At 37.6% G+C, this 19,702-nt stretch overlaps 1 protein-coding gene across 1 annotated transcript; it reads right to left on the reverse strand.

Moving 5' to 3' along the window:
* Positions 1-225: 225 nt before the first annotated feature.
* Positions 226-7,697, reverse strand: LOC18430383 (fantom protein). The gene is made up of 3 exons (XM_011623682.3): positions 6,997-7,697; positions 1,099-1,192; positions 226-956 (listed from the first exon to the last, which is right to left on the reverse strand). Exons 1-3 carry the CDS (start codon positions 7,651-7,653, stop codon positions 907-909), a joined length of 801 nt encoding a protein of 266 aa, XP_011621984.1. The 5' UTR covers positions 7,654-7,697; the 3' UTR covers positions 226-906.
* Between the last annotated feature and the right edge of the window lie 12,005 nt (positions 7,698-19,702).

Here is a 19,702-nt window from a genome sequence, read left to right on the forward strand (position 1 = left end):
ATATAATTACATTTTATCTATATTGTTTTCCTCATTTTTCCCTTTTCTGTGATTTGTTTTTTGCTAGTGACCTTTTCTATGATATTTTATCCACCGTTTTATTTGAAAAGTAGGGCAGGCTCGCTGAACCAATGGATCAGGACATCACTGAATCCATTCCTGGTTCTGGGTTTTAAAACATTTGAGCAAACCTGATCCCGTACCTGGTACCAGGTTTTAATACACTTATCAAAATTTACTACATATTTATTGACCGATAAATCAGCACTTTAACCTATACATTATAATTCCCTGTGGCTTGGGAACGTGGGATAATTCATTCAGTCACAAGCAACAAGCAAGAAGTAGCAGACAACACACCCACCATAATTCTGTCATAGGATGCAATAGTAACCTTTAGAACCAACCTACCAGAAGCATCGACACCAAATAAATTGGCAGGGAAACTAGACCTTTGTAGTATGTCGCAAGGGCCTCACCATTGTTCTCCCGCTTCCCTATTGCCCACCATATGACCACCAATACATCAACCGACCCATCTTCACACCAATCTGCAAAAAATCATTTCAAATTCCAAAAAAGGACTCGCCTCCTGCTCCTTGCCAATAATTTTCTAATATTCATGCCCCCTTGAAGCATTTAATTGGATCCTGAAAGACAACCTTTGTTCAAGTAAACAAGATTTCCGGCATTGCTTATAGAAGAGAATGCCTGCTTCTTCTCAGCCTCTTCAATGCAATACCAGTAAGATTAGACAGAGCACGAGAGAGAAAGTCCCTCATTACAATTTATGGCACCGCCCCACAGAGCAAGTTTCTACACTTCAAGCTGAAAAAAAATTGGCAAAATTTTATCCCCTCGACCTCTTGGAGCCACCCCTTTCACAATGACCAGGCAGGGTCCCCATCAAGAATCTTTTTGACGGCCTCTCAAACCAGTAGCTCGACCTTTACGTCCTGTAGAAAGACCCAATATATGGAGAATAAGAGAGTCTCAGAAGGCTGGTTATCAGGTGAACTAGCGAGAGCAACAGAGAAATATCAAACTTAGCAAAAAAAGAGAGATGCAGGTGAGAGAGAGAAATTTTCATAATTATACCAGGAGATGCCAAGCAAATTTGCCTCCTCTGAAATCGTCGGTCTTGATCATCTAGGCACTCTGTCGAAGCACTGATGCCCACACCATCTTGTCCCTGCAGTTTGGAACACCAATTGGCTTCACAAAGGCCACAGAAAATATCATTACTGTAGAATGTGGATTAAAGTATGTTGAAGTTGCACCAATACAATGCCTTATCACATAGTGTCTAGGATGCGAAGCAATTCTTGGCCCCATTTGATTTTATATTTATAGCAACATTTGGTTTCCAAATTTATACCACAATTGAGTTTCATATAAACTACTAGACATGGATATTTCATTGACAGTACCAAGCCAGAATTATGTTCTTTAGAAATGTTAGTTAATCAACAAGAATACAAACACATTTCCAAGCAATGGACCTTTTGTAAACCATAACTCAGATTCTGAAGTCCAAAAGTTTTGCTGGAATAATGTTTTTCTATTTCATTCTTTTAGGTAGAAAGGCAGATTTGGTGCTCATAAATGCCTTACAAATCAATAGAATACATAGAGGAAATGACTTGACCACAGAATTAACTGAACAGAAAGTCTCAATTAGAATACTAAAGGAAGGCAGTTCAAGGAAAAAAATTTATCACTTGATGCATCCACTGAAATGCAAAACCAATCAGGGGTAAAGATCTCCAGATGATGGAATGGAGCAGATTTGACTTCTATTGAAGATACCAAATTATGCAACCGCAATAAGAAGGGTTCGCCACATGATAATGTACCTGAGGAAATGCATTGCCTTGTGTATAAAGGTATCAGATTGACAGATTCATGTGAGATTGGTCCCAGCAAAAGACATTTTTAAACAAAATATCCCCTATTAGTACACATGCATGTGCACATCCAAAACCTAACGACAATTGTCAATCAGTATAAGAAAAGTGCAAGAAATGTTAGTATCAATTCAGGAAATCAGAACAGTTGCAAGACGCTTTCTGGCTTCACTTACCAAGGAGATTTTATCTTCGTTGTCAATATCATTTTACTCCGAACTTTCCCAAACATGCTATCATTATCACTTAGTGTTTACACTCCAATCTGCGCCAATCTCTGAGATGAGATTTGCTCAAATCTTTGCAAAAACTAAGTTAAAGCTGAAAAGATAGAGAAAGTGAGGTAGCTTGAATTATGGGCTCAGAAAATCCTAGATCTATACAGATCCGGTCTTTTTCTGAGTCCACTAGCAGCCAGCTCCAAATCCGTATTAAAATGCTTCTAAACTTAACTAAATCTAATAATAAATTAATTTTCAAAAATAAATAAAATAAAACAGAGAATTAAATGAAGAAAGAATTAAATTAAACACAAAAATTAATAATTAGCTCTAGGGACCCGAAACCCGAAGTTTCGGGCTTGGATCAAGTTGCTCTTCTAATTTGCGCTACCATCTCTTTTTCTGGATGCTTTATGCTTGCTGAAATTGGTAAATCTAAAGTTCCTTGACCTAGATCTAGGGTTCCTAAGGCATGAAAAAAGCTTGAGAATTTTAGGTAGGGTTTACGTAGGCTTTTCTTGAGATTTGGAAGAGAATTTCTTTAGTTTTCTAATATTTTGGGATCTCCTAAGGTAGAATCTAAGTTCTCCGGTTTTTTGGACTTTTTTGGGATTTTTTCTAATTTTTCTAAGGATTTTTCCGAATTGGAGGTATTGTCTAGGTATTTTTTCTAATTTCAGGAATTGTGTCCTATTTTCTAAGGATTTTTTGGGGATTTCTGATGTCGCTTTTTGGGGTTCTTGAGGGGGTATTTATAGGCTTCAATTGAATTTTTTTTTTTTTTTTTTGGACTTATCTTGAATTTTTGGCTTTATCTAATTAGAAAAAAACACGTTTACTGCATCATCAGGCCGCATTTGGGCCTGCCGAGCTACGACACGGCCTACCCCAAGGCCCAACATTTGGGTCTCACTGAGATCAAATTGTCATTTTCTAGATCTTTCTTTAACTGTAGGTCCGATTTGGGTGATTCTTGGACCATTGGAAAGCTCTGGGGGTCTACTTCAACATGGGATAGGTTTTGGACAGGTTTAGGTCAATTATATTGGTTCTAGGTTGCCTATGATCTACTAAGGTTTGTGTGGTTCTGTGTGATCCTTTAGACTCATAATCAAGGTTTTTACAAATTCCCTTAGTCGGAATCGAATGCGAACAAGAAGTTCAATTCGTTAGGAATTTATCATCCCATCATTTCTTCTAAATCAAACTCCCATTTGTTTGGAGAGCCAGACCCCAAGAAAACAGTCTAAAGTCGAAGATGACTACACTGGCAGCTTCCCAAATAGCATTGGGGTGACTACAATAAGGAGTGTCACCAGTTCAAAGATAGCACGGCTCTTGTTGGCTGTCACTTCAGATCCCGATTGTCGGAGACCTCTCAACTGCACTGACTCAAATATAGCAATGTCAATTCTATGTCTTATGGATCACAAGCATTCATCGACGTACCGCCGACTTAAAAGGGTACTAGTCATTCAAAAGAATGATCCCTCATAAATCATTTCCTCCCCATTGTGTCTCAGGTGTCTACTTCTATGTCATTCACCTGGTACCTCAAGTGAATGCCAAAGCGGGGCAATTGTAGATACCCCCTCGAAATTCTGGCTAAGTGGACTACTAAAAACTTCAATTCTAAGACTAAAAGACCATACAAACCTTAATAATAGGCAAACTAGACCTAATATAATTGCCTCAAAATTGCCCAAAACCTATTTCGAGTTGAAGTATATCTGGAGAACTTTCCAACGATCAAAGAATCACCCAAATCGGACCAACGATTAAAAAGATTCAAAAAATAATAATTTGGTCCAACGATCAAAAAATCACCCAAATCAGACCAACGATTAAAAAGATTCAAAAAATAATAATTTGGTCCCTATGAGACCCTACAAGTGTCGGGCCCCGAGGCGGGCCGTGTCGGGCCCCGAGACGAGCCGTGTCGTGGCCCGACAGGCCCAAACGCGACCTAATGATGCAGTGAACACGTTTTTTTAGTTAGATAAAGCCAAAAAATCAAAATAAATCCGAAAAAAAATCAATAAAAATCCCCACTTGAAGCCTATAAATACCCCCTTCTAAACCCCAGAAAAGACATCAGAAATCACTAGAAAAGAGGGCGCAATTCATGAAATTAACAATATTAGCCCAAAAATACCCAAAATTAGGAAGAAGCCCTAAAAAATTCCTAAAATATTAGGAAAATCCCCAAAAATACCATAAAATCTCAAATTTTGGATTTAATCTTAGGAGCACCCAAAAACTTTAGAAAACTAAGGCAAATCCCTTCTAAACCCTCAAAAAAACCTAGATACACCCTACTTAGGAACCCTAGATCTAGGTCAAGGAACCTTAGATCTACAAATTCCAACAAGCATAAGGAATCCAAAAAAGGAGATGGTGACGCAAATAAAAAAAGCGACATGATTCAAGCCCAAAACTCCGGGTTTTGGGTCCCTAGAGCTAAATATTTATTTTTGTGTTTAATTTAATTTTTTTCTTCATTTAATTCTATGTTTTATTTCCCATATTTTCGGAAATTGATTTTTATTACATTTAGTTAAATTTAGAAGTGATTATAAGTCAAAATACCGATTTGGAGCTGGCGCTACCAGTGGACTCAGAAAAAGACCGAATCTATATAGATCTAGGATTTTTCTGAGCCCATAATTCAAGCGACCCCACTTTCTCTACCCTTTTCAGATTTAACTTAGTTCTGCAAAGATTTGAGTAGATCTCATCCCAGAAATCGGCATATATCGAAGCGTGAACACTTAACCAAGGTTGCAATAACTCTTACTGAAACTATGGCAAGGGATTTGAAAGACAAAGAAGGATAATAGTCTATTGTTCAATGGAAGAAAAATCTTTGTGAGTTCGACCATTAGAAACATAGTTGGTTCAGCAGCAATAAAAAACATTTGTTCATCTTATAATGACCAATTATGTCACTACGTTGAAATCCAATCTTGTATAGGGATTAATGATATGTAAGTTGTAGATCTCTTTAGATATTTTAATGCTATATCATCAATTTAATGATACGGCCTAAGAAGAGTGAGGACTTCAAACTTTCCTTTAACCCATCCCAAGCCTAGGTAAAAGAGGTGGATTGTGTTAGGTAGGCAACGAACGTAAAACTTTGCTAAAAACTTTTCAAGGATCCTAAATCTATGGTAGTGAGAAAAGATATGAGAACTTATGGTCTCACTGAGAGTATGGCCCTTGATAGAGCAGAATGACGGACCAGGATTCGTATAGGTGATGCCAAATATTTTGGGAAAGGCGATGATGATGATGATAGTCAATTTAATGACAAGAAAAAAGAATTGAGCATCCAATCTTGCTCATCTGATTAATAATTTCTTCTACAGGAACATCACATGCATCAAAATACCACATATTCATCCCCATCCGAGTACGATAGTTGTCTTTAACTAAGTCGAGAAACTGAATTCTAATTTGACAATTAGCAAAATAAAACATTACTCAAATCTGGGAATTTTTTATGGAATACACTACTCAGATAATTTTACTTGGGATAGCAGTGATCTTATACTTCAGTAGTGCCACTTCCAACCAGCACGCTAAATGACTCATCTATGCTTTGCAATTGTGAAAAGCAAAAGATGTCAAATCGTTAGATGAAGCCGCATTTTAATTGTGAAAAGCGGAAGATGTCAAATCGTTAGAAAAGGTCTCTGGCCTAAATGTTGGCCATCAAACTATAACAAAATTAGGATTTAAAATGAATCATGACCAAGTTCCTCCTTAGGCTTATAGATGATGAAATTTGAGCACCACATCCAATCTCCTGAACTAGTTGTGGATTACAGTGCTCAAGTTATAAAGGATGATTACCCCCTCAGCTCAAGAAATAAGTTACCAATTCTCCATTGCAAATACACAATGGGGTTATCGAAGAAATAGACAAACATAAAACCTTCCTCTTTTTTTTGGAGATGGGTGGATTTTTTGTGGGGTGAGAGGGAGGGAATTGGAAGCAGTCAATCAGCAAAATGATCGAAAGGCTGATGTATAAATCCAGAAGAGATTGTGGGATTCGCACGCAGATATCCTAGATGAAGTAGCATGAAACAACAAGAAATTTACATGGACATGTAAATCTACGTCTTGGTATACCTATGCAACAATTACTATATTCAATGGAGAGCTTTAGGTTTAACAGGGTTATGAATTTTCCTTCATACACTATCCACAACATCAATCTAAGTAACTGATGATTATCCACAATATCATTTGCATAACCAAATTTATAAATCATACTCTAGTACTAGACTTGGCAACCAATTACAAGTGACATTCATATACATGTCATAATTATAAAGAAAAATTTACAAGTTACATTCATCCAACTGCAAAAGTCATCATTATAAAGAAAATTTACAAGTGACATTCATCCAACTGCAAAAGTCATCATTATAAAGAAAAATTTACAAGTGACATTCATCCTACTGCGAAAGAAGGATATGACTAATAATTTAAAGATGGATGGATCAAAATCCAGTGAAACAACTCAGTTCCTTTAAATAATACAGCTAATAAATAATGCATGGGCGGAGATAACAAACTATCATTTCAAACAAAGCCAAAAACTTATCAGTTCTGTTTTCTTAATTTCCATGTCTTGTATTCATTCATATTCCATATTGAAAAATTAAAGTTTTAATAACTCATGCCAAGAAAAGCACTTTTATGTGTTTATCAAATCCTACACAAATGGAAAACGAATATAAATGTGGTGCCTATGCATGCCCTAAAAACCAAAACACAAACACAAATATGCATTCCAAATTTCCAAAATGGAAAAGCTTCAAATATGTAGAAACCAAAAAACCAAATTTCATTACCTTCTTGTTTTGCCCTAACCTCCTCTTCTTCAAGACCAAGCTCTCTCCTCCCCTTCCCTTTCCACACGAGTTACCTTTTCTCTCTCTAACCTTCCACACGTGCGCCTTCCTATATATCACTTTCTCGCTCTTCCACGTGGCAATGCTCGTGTCGATCACCGTCACCTCCGTCCTTGAACAGGAGGATATGTCCACGTCAGCATCGTCGCGGGACCCACCGCCCACCCCGCTATTATTATCGGCATTATTCCTCGCTGAGAAGTTCGGTAATTCCTCGGCGGATAGGGCGCAAATCCTCGGCCTCGATTGCTTCCTCCCGTTTTTTCGGTCCCTCGAATCCCTAAGCCGACGGAAATCGTACGAACCCTCCATGTTGAAGAGATCGGACAAAACATCCGTCATAATATCGAACCATGCCCCTGGATCTCGCTTGGTGGCCGAAAAACCGCTAGCGTTGATCAGGTTAAGGCTGTTTTCCGGCGAGTGACATAAGAGCGGAGGGGAAACATCGCCCGAAAAGTTAGGGTTAGGGCTAGGGCTAGAGCTTTTGAGGAAGTTTTCCAGGTTGAGGCCATTGTCGAGGGGGAAGCCCTTTGAGGAGCGGAGCTTGTCGAGCCAGTTGTGGGCTCCAGGGATTGTAGGACAATGCATTTGCATTTTGTAGAGAGAGAGAAAGGGGGAGGGTTTGCGGGAGAGAATGTGACTTTTAGAAAGAGAAGGGCTGGTTCTTAAAGGGTGGGTGCAATGATGGAGGATTAGGGTTCTTGGGTCATTTGACAAGGGGACCTGCTCAAAGGGGTTCCTGTAAGTTTACAATAATTATGAGGAACCCCTACCGCAGGCGTTCCCTGTAAGTTCAATAATTATGAGGAACCCCAACCGAAGGGGTTCCCTGTAATTTTAACAAAATGACGAAAATGCATAACTTTGTTGAGTTGACCAAAAATACCCCTGCCATTTGCATTGCGTAATGTACACCGCTCGCTAATCCCGTTTGTTTTGCTGGTGGATAAGCGAATCGGCGCCGTGGGTCACTGGAGCCATAACTTTTGAAGATGGTTGGTATTTTTTAAGTAAAATTTGTGAAAAATAGAAATTATTTTATTTAAAAAATTGAAAGTAATATTTTCGGTATTATATTTTATTCTCGAGTTCCACTTTGGAAAGCAAACATCGTATTGTAATTTTATTTTTGTATTTATAATATTTAGCAAATTGGGGCATTTGTACTTTATACCATCACGCAACTACAAAATATATGAGATTAATAACTTGAAAAGAATAAATTGACCAAAATACCTTTGAAAGCTAAAAGGGTATTTTGGTTATTTTATTTTTTTGAATTATTTTATAGAATTTTAACATATGCAAGAGGCTCAAGTTTCAGACGCCTATAATCTGAGCATAATCCATTAAATGATCATCATCATCTGAACCCTCAAACTATTAGGGTTAGCTTTATTAAAGACTATCTGTTTAGTTAGAACATAAGTCATCATATTTTTTTCTTGTTATTTTTATTCTTGTCCTTTGGAGCCCTCTCAGGCTCCTTTTAGAGGCTTGCAGTTGAACCAAATCATCTCTCCTAACTGGTGCTAATCTAGATCAACGTTGCATATGAATAGACCACTTAAATTTTCCACTGACTACTAACCTAACACAATCCTCATTCTTTCTCATCTAGACATGGGACCGGTAATGGTGGAGTTAGCTTAAGAAAATTCTAAAATACAATATATATTTATTAAGTATGAAATATAAAATACGAAGGATTTATTTTTAAGGTATTATATACAATAAGACCATTTACCTTTAGTATAAGGAAGTCACAATTATCAAAGGTACAATTACTTATAGCCCTTCATTATGAAATTTGATAGCTTGGGTTTGTCATAAACTTCAAGAAGATTTCTTTGGAACTTTACGCTTAGTCAATGGAATAAATACAGTCACCCAATTTCACATTCAATGGTTAAGATTAATTGTGACCATCTTGCTCATTATATACTTTTCCTATTTTTAAAAACCGCTAATAAAATTTGACATGTCTAAGAGTTTTATTTTTTCTATTCTTTCCAAGTTTGGGCGTTTGGGTGCCTTGAGCATATCATTGTGAACCTCATTTATTGTATCTGACAAGTTATGAATACAAATAAGAGTTATAACCAAAAGTATTTGGTGCGTCAGGGACGCAAGTATAGGGTTGAGGGGTTACACCAAACACCTATTGTAAGAAAAATATATCAAGAAAAAGTATATATATCTATATTTCATATTCATGATCACCATGGTTGAGATTACCAACCCCTAAATTAGATCTAAATCCCATCTTTAATATAAATTTGGAAACAGGATAAATCTAAATAGACGAGTTTCCTTGCACATTAATGATTATATCCGTTTCCATGACTTTTTATAAAGGTAAAACACAATAAAGATGAGGATGTAAAAAAATACTATGTGCAACTTGGATAATCAAAGAACCACTTAGATAATCATTACTAGCATGTGTTCAACCCCTGCACAGACTAAATAAATGACACAAGTATAGGGCTAAGGGGTTACACCAAACACCTATCGTATTCAAAACATATATATATCATCTTTCATATTCATTATCACCATGATTGAGATTACCAACCCCTAAATTGGATCTAAATCCATCTCTAATATAAATCTTGGAAACAGGACAAATCTAAATAGATGAGTTTCCTTGCACATTAATGATTATATTCGTTTCTATAACCTTTTATAAAGGTCCAGCACAATAACGATGATGATGTAAAAAATACTATATGCAACTTGGATAATCAAAGAACCACGTCATCACTAGCATGTGTTCAACCCCAGCACAGTCTAAACTTTATTTAGTGAAGCCCTATGAATAGGTCCATATCAACACTCCTACCCGATGGGCACTGAAGGACCGTAAAAAATTGTCGCACCAAACACGATTCTGAACTGGCCACCACCGACTTTGCGTGTCGGCCTTAAGAGTCCAGCTTAAGATTAGCTTTCTTTTCTTATTCTCATTTTATTTCATATCTATTTTCAAAACCCTTTCTATATTTCCCCCTCTTTTAATCGGAAAACTCGTTCCTATGGCTTCTTGTAGACTTTCAGATTTCTTGTCCCTCAAGCCAGTACTTCCGGTAATTCATGGGGGTACGGTCTCACGACCAATTCCTCATTCGGGTTGCAATTAGATGGGACCCTTATCCCTACCACTGATCAATGAGTTTGCACGGGAAAACGGGGCAGAGATCGCGCTTGCTCTGCTTAATTTTTTTCTTATAAACACATGTCCAAGTCTAAATCCAAAGATTGAAGAGGATTGCTTGAACCAGGGAAACATTCAAGAACAAATTGGTGAGGAAACCATCCTAGGTAAAAACTTCGTTTCTAAATCCTTTCCAAATAAAATCTACCACGTAAACCTACAGTCATAAAAAACTTTAAGAGTCAATGGTGTAATGGGAATATAATTAGCCAGAATTTTCTTCCATAAATCTTTATGATACTTCAGATAAATTGGTACAATGATAATCACAGGGGGGGACCTCTCAACTTGCACACCTCAAAGTATTGGAATTTGTGTCTTATAGGTTTTGCTAGTGGTACCTTCTGTACCTTATCTTCTTAAATTCAATTGAAAGTTAACACCAGACCAAGGTGAACCAATATGACTCGCCGGGGACCTCTCAACTAGCACACCTCAAAGAGTTGGCAATTCAAGTCTTAAGGGTCGTAAGAGTGTCACCATCTCTGTTTTGGTGTTAGATAGTTAAGCAAATAATCTTCATTTTTAATCTCTGGTGTTTCATGTGTCGGTGCTCACCTATTTCTCGAATAACAAAATAAGCGCCAAAGAAGGGTAACTTTAGACAACCCATTAAATATTGGCTAAGGAAAATCCCAAGAAACCATAACCTAAACAACTGTTAAAAACACAAAAGACAGGAAAAAAAATCCCTATCTATTAATCATTATCAACATGTATGTATAATACAAATAGAAGTAACTTACACAACAAGATATATTACAGGAACTTTTTATACATGATATATAAAATAAATACAAGATCTTCGACTATCTCTACACTCCCCCTCAACATATATATATAATAAAACCATATGTAACTTGCACAGCAAGATAAATTACAAGAAGTAACTTTCTGTACATGATACATAAAAATAAATACAATATCTTGAACTATCTCTACACTCCCCTCAAACTGAGGCTAGTTAAACAACATCAGTTTGTCAATGAGATAATCATAACGAGAACGGATTATTGCCTTAATAAAAATATCCGTAAATTGTTGTTGTGAGGTAGTATGTGGGAGTGTAATTTCTCCGGCCAGAATTGTTTCACGAATGAAATGACAATCAACTTTGATATGCTTTGTGCGATCATGGAACACTGGATTTTATGCAATGTGTATGATAGTTATCAACATACAATGGTGTAGGAGTTTGATGAAGAATATTGAGGTCATGTAAAAGACCTCTCGACCAATTTCACTTCAAGTTGAGGACATTGCTCGGTAGTCAATTTCTACAGAAGATTTCAACACAGTTTGTTGTTTTTTACATTTCCATGATATGAGAGAATGTCCAAGAAATATACACCACCTAGTGGTTGAGCATCGAGTATATGGGCAACTTACCCAATTCACATCAGCAAAGACTCGTAACTAGAGAGAAGAGTTAGAGGAGAAGAATAGGCCTCTATGGCATGTACCTGCAGATAACGAACGATGGACAACCAAGAGGTGGATACGACGGGGATCTGCAATAAATTGGCTGACGACCTGTACTGCATGAGATATATTAAGACGAGTCATAGTGAGATAAAGTAGACTACCAACCAGTTGTCTATAGAGAGTGGGATATGGAAGTTTGTCTCCATCATCCTTTCAATATTTTACATTCACTCCCATTGGTGTATCCACTCATTTATCCTCAGATAAGTTGGCCAGTTTGATCAAGTCTTTGGTGTACTTCTTTTGGTTAACTATATATCCCTTAAGGGAATAATGAATCTCTAAGCCAATGAAGTAAGTCAACGGACCCAAATATTTCATTTTGAATGAGTGACTGAGAAGCTTTTTTAAGTGTTGTATATTATCAAGGTTGTCTCTTGTGATGAGAATGTCATCAACATATAGGAGAATGATTGTTATCCCTGAAGAATAATGGTGAGTAAATAGCAAATAGTCTTGATCACTTTGTTTCAACCCAGCGTTCAGAATGGCCTGTCGAAACCATTCAAACCAAGCTCTTGGAACTTGTTTTAAACCATACAAGGGTTTGTTCAAGTGCCAATACCCTAAAGGAGGTCGCATATATATTGTCTCTTTTAAATATCATGAAGAAATGTATTTTTCACATCCATCTGAGATATAGTCCACTGACAAATAGTTGAGAGGGCAACTATTGTACATACAGTGGTCATTTTAGCAACATGATCAAATGTTTTATCATAGTCTATGTCATACTCCTGTTTGTAACCTTAAGCAATTAGTCGTGCTTTATATCGCTCAATCCTTCCATCTGATTGAAGCTTCACATAAAAGACCTATTCACTTCCAATAATACATGTGTGATGAGGGCACGGCACAAGATCCCAAGTGTCATTTCCAACAAGGCACTTATTTCTGCATCCATGGCCTCTTTTCAACATGGCATAGTCAAAGCTTGTTAGTAGGTGGAAGGAATATCAACTGAATCTAAAAGGGCAAATAATGAACTACGAAGTAAACAAAGATTTAGGTGGTTGGAAGGAATCTCAATAGTATCAAGAGAAGTAAGCAAAATTCTAGGTTGTAGCGAAAAGTTAAAATTATCAAAGGAAAAGCCATATCGATTAGGTGGGTTAGTTACACTTTAAGAACGTCATAACTGGGTAGAGTCATCAACAAAAACATCATTAGGATAAAAGGTAGAGGGAATAAAATCACTTACAGGTAGGGCGGAGGTTTTACCTTGCTCTAGTTGGTGAAATGGAGTAGGCGTCGATTGGTTTTATTGGCCTTGTTGTTGATGCATCAAAAGTTGTGATGATTTATCAATGGTGTTGGCATCTGAAAAATCTAGAAAGAAATGAGCAGAGGACCCTGTTGATTTTGCAATTGAAGAGTAACAAAAGAGGCTTTCCATAAAGAAGACATTGTGAGAAACACGTACACCATAAGCTTCTTGGATCGTAACATAGAAATCCCTTTTGGTCGGGACAACCCACAAAAACATAAGTAACTACTTGAACATAAAAGTTTGTTCATTCATGCTGAGGAAGACAAACAAAACAGACACATCCAAAAACATGCAAGAGAGAATAATCAAGATGAACATGAAATAATGAATTATATGGGAGGTGATTTATGAGATAAACAGTTGTTGATGTAGCTTCAAACAAAAAAATATGAGGAATACGAGAGTCATCCATTAGGGTCCTAACAACTTTTAGGATATGGCGGCTTTTCCTTTCAGTTATGTCATTATGTTGTGGAGTATAGGGGCAAGTTTTCTGTGATTGAATACCCTGAGTTTTCAAAAATTCTTGAAAATCATGTGATAGTATTCTGCCCAGAGTCTGACCGTAAGATTTTACTTTGGTATCAAACTGAGTTGCAAGCATGGATAAAAACATTTTAAAATGGGGGAACACTTCAGATTTATGGCGCATAAAGGATATCCAGGTATAGCGTGTACAATCATCAATGAACAAAACAAAATACTTATATCTCATTCTGGATAAAATTCAAACAGGACCCCATACATCACTATGAATAAGATGGAAAGATGCAATTGTTTTTTCTACTTGAGTCGGAAAAGGCAAACTGATGCTTTTATTCAAATAACAACTAATACAAGATTTATTAATAGAAGTTTGTGCAATGAACCAGAATGAAACAAAGTATCTAATTTATTTGCATTCGAATGACTAAGTCTCTGATGCTACATATGCCATTGTTTATTAGAAAACAGAAAAATCAAAATGCGATGAAGAAAAGAAAGAAGCATCACGATTTGTTTTCTCAAACTCCAAGGCAAACAAACGATCAATTCTACCTCCCTTCCCTTTCACTGTACCAGTGTTTAGGTCATGTATTACACAACCATCACAAGAAAATTGAACATTATAACTATCATAGACAAATTTTCCCACAGAGATTAGATTAGCAGTTAATTTAGGAACCAAGAAAACATTACGTAAATGAAAAGGTGTACTAGGGGAGATAGAGAGTGAGAGACTCTCAGTATCAGTAATATTCACTTTATCCCCATTAATGGTGAGAATCTGCCTATTACTATAGTATGATTTAGTAGATGCTGGAATTGTGTGCACTCTAGTCATATTATTAGAGCCACCCGAGTCAATAAACGAAAAGGGATTCACACTAGGGTATAGGTGAGAGTTAATACCAGACAAACCCATAGCAGAAAAAGCAGAAGAGATAGTCGTAAAAATAGAGTTTTGTACCAACTGTCAAATATCATCTGACATAGCTGATATCTGGGATACTGTCTTGTTTGGGTCATGAATAGTACTTGATGGAGGGGCTTCTACCATTAGTCCCTTGAATGCATCATTAGCAGCTTGGTATGCCCTATAAAAAGGTTTCTGTGTATCTAATGCTTGGTTGCCTCACCAAGAAAGATCTCGACACTCTTTGATACTATGCCCAAGACGTTTGCAATAAGTGCAAAAGAAAAATTTCTTGGAATGTGATGCTATATGAACATACTCTTTACATTCATTACATTGCAGCGAAGATGGACCATTTGTGATGGTTTTCCTCTAGCCTGTTAAGCCATAATGACAGACTCTATATCCTTCTTTCCCTCAATGGTGGTCTGTGTCGTAATTCTAGTCTCCTCACAAAGTAATTCACCTAGAATGGCATTCATATTAGCTAATGTTTCGAGATTCAAAATATTGGCTCGAATGATCTCATATTCTAGGTGCAATTTCATTAGAAATTGCACAACCTTCCTATCATCATTTATCTCATTTAAGCTTTTAATACAACAAGCACTGGTGATAGCCTTCAAGTTTACAAATTCATATTATGTCCACAAGTTCATAAAACCATCATAATATTCCTGGATGTTTTTCTCCCCTGTCTATAGGTAAACATATTATACTCAATTTGGAAGCGTCTTGCAAGATTTGATTGTTGATAAACCTTTTCCAAATATTCTCACATTTCTTTTGTAGTGCAGAAGCTTCTCATTGGTCTTCCAATGTTCAAATCTACAGAACCAAGGATCCATGAGGCAATTTTTGCATTATTGATCTTCCATTGTTGGGTATCTTTAGTGTTGGGTGTAGCAGGTTCAAGTTCAGTTCCATCAACATACCCCCACAAACATTTCCCTTCAACAAAAAATTGAAAATGGAAGAGCTAATTGGGATAGTTTTTTCCATCGAGTTTTGTGGTCAATATGTCTCCTTTTTCAGAAGCCATGTGCAAATGGCGTTAACACTCATAATTTCAATCAAAAGACTGAGTCCAATATCAAAATATAGACTTGATAAGCCAAAATCAAAACATAGACTTGAGAAGTACAAGCTTATATTCCTGACCGGGGTCTGGTTTTCTTGGTGAGAGAAAACCCTCTCTCAAACAACCGCGAGGGGTGCACACGCGAAACATGTTTTAGACCTGTGCATGCATTCCTCTTTATGCGGATAGAAACCAACAACAAGAGAGATTTTTTGACGAAGACGTATTTTAGGTACTTACCTCGTCGTTTGTGGATTCGTCAATACAACCGAGCATGTACCCTCTTAGAACAATCACGAAGCCCTCCGCCTATCTGCCAGCATGGTTTGGACGCTCCTCAAACTTTAACGCATCGTCTCGTCTCTTTGTTTACTCTCGGATTTGCAATGGATACTCGAAAATACCCCTTTTGGTTCACTCAAACAAGGATTGGCTGGTAAAGGAAGGATAATAGGGGAAAGATGTCCCCCTATTTGTCCGAACGCTACGGAAGTTGACGATCAGAGTGGCTTAGAGAGTCCAAACTCTCTCGACTACCTACTCAAGATGACTCCACCTGGGTGAATGAGGGAGAGAGTATGTGTGTGTCTCGCAACTCAACTCCACAATACAAAGATGAAGTTAAAGTAGTGATCCAAACAATAAGTCTCTTGAGGCTTCTCTGTGAAATGTCAAATTGCACATGTAATAAATATCAGGATCAAAGAAGAAAGGAGCTGAGAGAGAGACGGCGTCGTAGGTGTTGCAGCTCCGAAACTTATCATGCGAAGTTAGAGAGGCATAGAGAGAAAGACAAGACTGCAAGGCTGCTGCGGTTCTGAGTTACCGTGCAAGGCAAGAGAGAGAGACGTGAGCAGAGAGACGGGGTTGTAAGGGTTGCGGCTCTGAACTCATCACATGAAGGAAGAGAGACGTAGAGAGAAAGGTGAGACTGCAGGCTGCTGTGGTTTCGAGTTATCGTGCAAAGCAAGAGAGAGAGAGAGAGACACAAGTAGAGAGAATGGGTCGTAAGGGCTACGGCTCCAAAACTTATCACACGAAGAGAGAGAGAGAGATGTAGAGAGAAAAACGAGACCGCAGGGCTGTTGCGGTTCTGAATTACTACGCAAGACGGCAGAGAAAGATGCATGGAAAGAGAGATGGGGTTGCAGGTGCTGCGGCTCCAAAACTTATCACACGAAGAGAGAGAGAGAGAGAGATGTAGAGAGAAAAAGAAGACCACGAGGCTATTGCGGTTCCGAGTTGCTACACAAGGCGGTAGAGAAAGAGGCGTGGAAAGAGAGACAGGGATCGCAGATGTTGCGGCTTCAAAACTTATCACGTGAAGAGAGAGATAAAGGGTGCAGAGAGAAAGACAAGAACACAGGTCCACTGTGGGTCACAGTTGTTAACCATGGGGTAGGCTAGGGTGCCTAGGCTAAGGGTAGCTTCTCTCTCTCTAAAAGTTTTCTCTCCTCTCCACTGAATCCAATAATCAGAAGCAAAGTCAAGCTAATGCCTCAATTTTATTAACGAACAATCCAGCCCTTTTACAAATGACCTAGGCTTGTTTATATAGAGGTCCCAACAAACATGGGTGGATGCTCAAAACTAAGCCTACTTATAATTAAAAGAAATTACAATGAAATCCCAAATTTAAGAATAATAACCAAAATGCCCCTTAAACCTTTTGTGCTAATGACGAAACATCCCTCTATAAGGGACCTCTCACCATTGCCAGATTTTAGAAGCTTTTTCGAGGACTTGTAGCACTAATACAGACGATCAATCATCATAGACTTGATGTTTGCTTGATTCTAAAATTTTGATGTCTTTTGATTGTCTTGAGACGGAATTTACCCGAAGGGTAAAAATACGCCTAGATTGTGGTCTTTGGCCCTCAATACAATGTGATTCATGGTGCTCTGAGTTTTCGTTTTGATTGCAAATTAAAGAGGAGACTGTCACAATCGCTTTGCACCAAGTTTTGTGCGATGTGGTTCTTGCTTGAAGTATTTATGAATTCGGGAGGTCATCGAAAAAGGGATTCCGGTGACCGAAAAAACCTTTCCATCTTCAACCTTGGAATTTACGCTATCTGGCCTTCAATTGAATGCAAAAGTTGTACCAGTTTGTAGCCCTTCGTGACATGGTCACATCGGGGCCGATTTTGCAATGATCCATTGCACAGATCTCAAGTTATCGATTCACGAAGCGTGGGATGTCTTTCTTTCAAAGCTCTGATTTTTATGGTTTCAGACTCATATTCTCTCTAAAAAAGCTTCAGTTCTGGGTCACATCGCAACGCGTGCCATATGTCAAAATGACTGGGTCGTCGAGACCTAGTTGGTGTCCAAATTTGAGCTTGTTTCGATTCCAAACAAGCGACCTGTTGACCCTTGAAGATCATCTTGAGATATGAAAATACAGTCCCAAGATTGGAAATTGGTTTGATGAGGCTGCAGCACAATAGCGTAAAACCTACCTTTTTGTGGTAATCTCGGTACAAGACTATCCTGAGAGGTTCGATTGACCCCAAATTTAGTCCCTGGGGGTTTTTCGACGTTTTAAGTACAATGGCAGTGGTCTGGTACTGTTTTGAAGCCCTTAACATAGGGTTGTAGTTATAAGGTCTCTTTTTCACATAATAGGAACTGGTTTTGATGATCGAATTTCATCCTGATCGTATCAAAACTTATCAGAATGTGACGAAACCTTGTAGGTGCATTCGGGCATCCCAAACTACCATTTTTATGCCTTTCAAAACCGTTCTAGCACTTTTTCCAAGTTTGCCTAGTCTTAGGCTTATTTTGCAGTGTTTCATAGTCTGGTGGTGTCTTGAGTACCAGTAGGACCAGGTTGTTACCGATTCTCTCCTCATGCAATTCGAAAATACAAGTATGTCAAAAATGACGTATAACAATTCCTTTTTTTTTTCTTTTTTTTCTTTTTTTTCTTTTTGGTCGGCTCAATGAGCTTAATTCAAAAGTCTCTCTCTAATTTCTCTCTCTGAAGAAGAAGGCTAGGATTGAAGTGGGTATCGAAACAACCCTCAATGTATAAAATAATACCCAATTGAACGGATTTGGTTCAGATATAGAAGCTATTGGCACTGAACTTAAGCATGGGCATAACCTCATGGGCACAAAACAAGTCCATGGTGTGGATCTTGATGGGATAGGGATGGTTGAGAGTGGGTTAGGTGCTAGAAGGTCTGGTTATTAGAATAACGCCAATATTGCGGATGAGAAAGCATAATTGTGATAATAGAGAGATGAAAAAAAAAATAGTATATGGAACAATTAAGAAGCGAAATTCTAGAGAGAGAGAATATGGAACCTGATTTTTTTTGTAGTGGATTCTTCGATATAAGAGAAACCCAGATCTAAAGATGCATGAAAGCTTTTTCGTCATAAATTACCTTCACCGGAAAAATAAATAATAAACTAGAACTTTGCTTTGATACCATGTGAAACACACAAAAGGTAAAAGAAAAATCCATATCTATTGATCATTATCAACATGTATATAGAATATTACCGAATGAAACTTGTACCGCAAGTTAACTTGCACAACAAGATAAGTTCCAATAAGTAACTTTTTATATATAATATATATATAAAATAAATACAAAATCTTCAACTATTTCTACAACAATTAGGCACCATACTAGCATACTACACTCTAATGCACCATAACCATAATCCATAATCACTAGGATATCCTTAGAACTTATCCAAACGAGCAAACCTACCCAAATCGATCTAGATATATCGAGGTTTCTCAAGAATAGTAGGGTAGACCCAGAGATGAACATAAAAATTGCCGACTAGAGCCCCAAACAAGTGAAAATTCGATTAGATCTCCACCAGATCAAACCACAGAAGATTCCACATCATCCAGAGCTAGAGAGAGCTCAGCTAAATGGCCTACAGTGCTGAAGCCCGCCAATTTCCAAAAGGCTCAGCTATATGGCCTACATTGCTGAAGCCCATCAAGTTCCAAAAGCTTCTAGAATGTTGGCTACATGTATTGAACTCGTTTATTGCCCAATATATACTCTTACGGTGTGATTTCAAGGATATATTAAGAAAATTGGGAGAAATCTAGGAACCCTAGAATTCTAAATCCTCTAATCACTTGGGCTTAGAAACCCTAGGTTATTAAAACCCTAATTCTCTTCAATTTTCAGCCACTGCTAAAGCTCCATAAACC

The sequence above is a fragment of the Amborella trichopoda genome, chromosome 9 (genome assembly GCF_054954075.1).
Source record: "Amborella trichopoda isolate Santa Cruz 75 chromosome 9, AtrichopodaSantaCruz75HAP2 v2.0, whole genome shotgun sequence".
In the NCBI taxonomy this organism is placed as follows: domain Eukaryota; kingdom Viridiplantae; phylum Streptophyta; class Magnoliopsida; order Amborellales; family Amborellaceae; genus Amborella; species Amborella trichopoda.